This window comes from Penaeus chinensis, chromosome 31, assembly GCF_019202785.1.
Source record: "Penaeus chinensis breed Huanghai No. 1 chromosome 31, ASM1920278v2, whole genome shotgun sequence".
Classification (NCBI taxonomy): domain Eukaryota; kingdom Metazoa; phylum Arthropoda; class Malacostraca; order Decapoda; family Penaeidae; genus Penaeus; species Penaeus chinensis.
In genome coordinates this window covers 13,325,262-13,330,261 of record NC_061849.1, presented here as the reverse complement: position 1 = coordinate 13,330,261, position 5,000 = coordinate 13,325,262, and the positions used below count along the sequence as shown (strand labels likewise).

The 5,000-nt window shown below is 39.0% G+C and overlaps 1 protein-coding gene across 1 annotated transcript; it reads right to left on the bottom strand.

Moving 5' to 3' along the window:
* Positions 1–49: 49 nt before the first annotated feature.
* Positions 50–3,145, bottom strand: LOC125042186 (rhodanese domain-containing protein CG4456-like). The gene is made up of 4 exons (XM_047637671.1): positions 3,012–3,145; positions 1,849–1,962; positions 1,067–1,229; positions 50–283 (listed from the first exon to the last, which is right to left on the bottom strand). The coding sequence occupies exons 1-4, from the start codon at positions 3,016–3,018 to the stop codon at positions 199–201; spliced, it is 369 nt and encodes a 122-aa protein (XP_047493627.1). The 5' UTR covers positions 3,019–3,145; the 3' UTR covers positions 50–198.
* Between the last annotated feature and the right edge of the window lie 1,855 nt (positions 3,146–5,000).

Genomic DNA, 5,000 nt, shown 5'->3' with positions numbered 1-5,000 from the left:
TCGTATTTTTATTTTTTTATAAACTGGAATAACAAAAAAGAAAAAAACATACATTCCTTCGCATTTATTTTCCATCAGTAACATCATAATAAAAAAATGCCATAATACTGAGTGTTGTCCGGAAGCAAAAAAAAAAAAAAGACAAGCATACAATTCCTTATAAGAGGTACAGTCCTCGACCAAAGGCCATTTCCCCCATTAATTCTGAGGAACGTAAGGTTTTCCAGGGTTAAGTACACTGCCGCCATTAGCTTTCCAGTCGTTAAAGGAACCAGCATAAACCCTGTTGAGCAGAAATATAATAATCGTATAATTGTAACGACCGGGTTAGTAACCTGAAAAAGGTGGGTGGTGTAATGAGAATTTTTTTTACTAAATTTGGTAAATAATAAGTAAATGATAAGTAAGGATAGGAATAAATAGTTATATTAATACGTAACATTAAGTAACTTCTAATTGCCCTTACCCTTGTTCTGATATGGAAATTAGTTAAAAATAAATTAAAAATACAAGCTAAATTGAAATCCGCTAATGGACCGAACAATGACTGGGTGAGCGTTGATAATACCGTGATCTCAATGAGAAAAACAGAATGTAAGCTAACATAGACATGATAAATTTTGACAACTAATGTCTACGCTTATATTCATAAACCACTTCACTCACACCAATGTGAAAATTAGTAGAACGTGAATATTTTTTGGCGAGAACGGGTCCACAGTTTCCTGGACTTCTAAACCCACCATTCAGCGTCGTGTGAACTGTGAACCGCTAGATTCGACTCCTGTATCCGAAACCGTGATCCGAAACACGTCACTATGGGGCATATGTTTCGGATACAAGAGTCGAAAACGGCGGTACGCAACGCCAAGTAGTGAGTTTACAAATAGAGTGAAACATTTTTGGTTACTACGGTAATGTTTAGGAGTAATCAAAATACTATATAATGATGACGGTGACGATGATCATCATCATAATAATATGTCCTCATATTAGGTGACCTTTTAATATAACATTCCTCAACGCGAACATTTGAACAAAAACATAAGGATTATAGATAAAATACCTTGCATTGTAACCCATCGATTTGAGTAGATCCCCTGCCTTCCTCGCGCGCCCACCCTTCGTACAGTGGGTTATGATGGGCGTGGTTTTTGTGGGCTTCTTCAGACCGTATTTAGCCTTAAATGCATCCTCAGCCATTTCCATTGCGCTCTCCAACTCTGCAACTGAAAGGAAAATTGTTTATTTTTTGGTATTATTGCAGTGAATGCGGAATGTCTTAACTTTTTCGTGTAGTAAATATTTATGTTATTCTTTCTGATATATCTTATTTGGCGTAAGTCAAAGTGAAACGTAAATTAATTTACTGCATTTGATGTAACAAATATTTACGTTACTTTCTCTTATATTATGTCAAGATATGCAAGAGGGGGGTTTGAATGTAAGCACTGTAATTCATGTACATTTATATTATTATTTACTATATAATTTCACGGTGAAATATAAATCATATCACCGTCCTTTATGTATCTTGGTAAGTATGTTAGTCTGCTATAATGGCTCAAGAAAATAATTTTCTGCGAATCACGGATCAAGAAAATAATTTTCTGCGAATCACAGATCAAGAAAATCGTTTTCTTCTATCAACCATGGTTCAAAAAAGCAGATTTCTGTAAAGCACGGATCAAAAAAGCCGTTTTCTTAAACCAATTATGGCTCAAGAAATCCGTTTTCTACGAATCGTGTACCATTAAAACTATTTTCTATAAACAGATATGGCTTAAGAAACCCGCTTTCATCCACCCACAATGACTCACCACCTATTCCTTATCAACTAATACCCACACGGGACGCAGTTGGAACCGAGGATCTGCCCCTTCTCCTCCAGCTCATGGCGGTTCCTCACGTCGAACACCACCAAGTCTGAGAAGTTGGTAGAAAGCTCGGTGTATTCGATGTCTGTGGAAAGAAGAAGGCACTGTAGTTGATGGTTTGAGTGTTGTTTGATTTGACTTCTTTCGTTAGCTTGGTTGATCTCTCTTATAGTTTCCTTTTCCTTCTCTCTCTCTCTCTCTCTCTCTCTCTCTCTCTCTCTCTCTCTCTCTCTCTCTCTCTCTCTCTCTCTCTCTCTCTCTCTTTCTCTCTCTCGCTCTCAGAATTACACTCATACTCTTACCCCCATTCCCACTCTCTTCCCTGCCTCCCTCCCTATACCCCGTTTTCAATCATTTCTCGTTTCTTATCTAATATACCTTTACTCTGACAAATTTCCACACAACAAGTCAATCGATAAACAGATATATGTTCTTCTAAAAATCATTCCAAGTTACCTGCTAAACCCTTTTTTCATAAGGGTTTAGAAGGTCCACATAAAAAAGTTAACACATGATGACTCAACACATTTTAACCTTATCATATCTTGCCCATGCCCTTCTGTGAGATCATAGGTTTACCTTTTGTTAATCAACTTTCTACTGTTTTTAGGTTGTTTGTTTTTTTCAAATTTTATTACTGAATGTGGATATTAACGAAGTAGAAGGGTAGAGCGGATGAAAATATATCAAATGGAAGGATGAATACTAAATCCCAAGATGCTTTTCTCTCATGTCACATCTCGTTTTCTTATCATAGAATAAAGTGATGACAAGTAAGTCATTCTTCTAATGTACACGAAAATTCAAACGCACAATAATCTCCAGAATTCATATGGTACTAATAAATTGTCTCAGAACTCAATCAAGTCAAAATAAGGTAGGCTATGTATAAAAACATCGTATGTGGCAGTGGTAATAATCTCTAGAAAGTGACATTTAATAGAATCCATCATGACAGTCTAAATATCATATGAGGAGTTAGATATTCAAGAACAATATACACAGCGGACTTATTTTGAGTTCTATCTTATGACCCGGAAGCTAGGGACAAATTTGTCATTTCGCACTCAAGTTTTATACACCATAACATAAAATTCAGACACGCCCTTACATCCACACAATCCAAACCCTTACCTGCCATTGTCGATTTTTTTTCCGTCACGAGGGTCGCAGCCTATAGTACTGAGGCGTCTACGTACATTAATAACACCTTAAAATCCGGACTTCTCTACGACTCACCTGGACCTCTCATTGCCAGAGGTTGCTTTGTGGTAACTTTGTTTAGTGATATTCATGCTTTTTAATGTAAATGTGACAATGGTTTGGATGTTTTCTTTTGTGTAAATCGGTAGCATAAATGAGGTGAAGAACATCCGTGACAAATATAGGTGTACTAAAACGGAATTAATGAATACGAATATATATATATGTGTGTGTGATTGGAAACTGATTAGACCTTCGCACTGGGAGTGAATCTTACAAACACTATGTAACGTTTGTCATTAGAGTATGCTACATGGTATCAACAGGACATAATATAACATTGAATATTCACAGACATTCCTATCGTTTGTGTATATATATGTATGTGTGTTTGTGTGATATATATACATACATACATCTACATATATATATATATATATATATATATATATATACATACACATGCATCTACATATATGTATACACATACAAACACGCACATATACACACATACATATGTGTGTGTGTATATATATATATATATATATATATAAATATATATAATATTATATGCCCTTGAGGTGTTTATCACCAGATGTGATACGTTCCACTATTCTTTTCCTCCCTGGTAGCATAAATATTTTATTAGAATAAATTTTATCTCTGAAGTAAACATGATATAACGTTTTTTTCACAATTGATGTAAAATTATAGTTAGATTATATCATTTATGTAATGCATAATTTTATCTCGACATATTTTTATTACACTTTTCTGGGGCTAGAGTATGCTTTACTCAAAGTTCATTCTGGGTGCCCTGAGGTGGACGAAGGTCCTAAACCTCCTGATGGAGGCAAACCTTCTTCCCTGTGGACTCACGAATCGATCTAATGGCAACACAATTCCTGTCAAAGGTCATCCAGGCTCCCAGGAACACAAGCCTAAGACAAAAATTAGTCAGATGCCTCGAACAAGACAACGAGCTCGTTGCAAACAACTCCTGGCTGTCTCATACAGCCAGGGTGTTGATACGCCATCAGCTCAAAGAACAGCTTCTTGCTAAGGGCATGGACTCCCCCCACCCCGACTATGCCGAAGCCCCGCCGTGGGCACTGAGCCTGATAGAGTTCAACATAATGAGCCTGTCAATGAAAAAAAGCCTATACCCCATGCTTAGCCTAAAAGCAGAAGCCCACAGGGTCATTGCAGCCATCACTCCTCCGGGTAGTAGAACATACTACATGGATGGATCGGTCGATCCCTTGAGCCACACTGCAGACGCCGGCTTTGCAGCAAGGGATGCCATGCGATCCATGAGGGTAACAGACAACGCCTCCTCGCTACAGGCAGAGGCAGTTGCAATCATGGGAGCCCTAGGCCACGCGTCCCTAAGGGAAGGACACGTGGTCATACACACAGACTCCAGGGCAGCCATTGACTGTCTTCAGCACAGCTCACCCACAGACAACATCTACCTACTGACCACGATTCTCACAATGGCACAGAGAATTCTTGCTCAGGGTAGAAGAATTATCATCAATTGGGTCCCAAGCCACATCGGCATCAGAGGGAACGAGCTTGCTGACAGACTAGCCGTCGCTGGCAGGGGTATGTCCCCAAATCCCATGACGATAAAACCGAGCCGAAAATTACTTATGGAGAAGTGTGCCTTAGTCGGTCGTACCTTCCTACGGCAGCTCCACAGAGAGGAAACGAGAACCTCCCCCTCGGCCAGCTGGTACTCAGACGCCACAGGCTATGAACCACTGGCACTCTCTGAAGTAAGCAACAGAGGTACCTAAGTCATTCTTCACAGAATGCGCCTAGGTTACCACTGTGCATGGCAGATTATCCCAACAATATAAGCGATGAAAGGTGCTGCAAGCACTGCGGCGAGCCGAACGCCACACTAGTCCACTA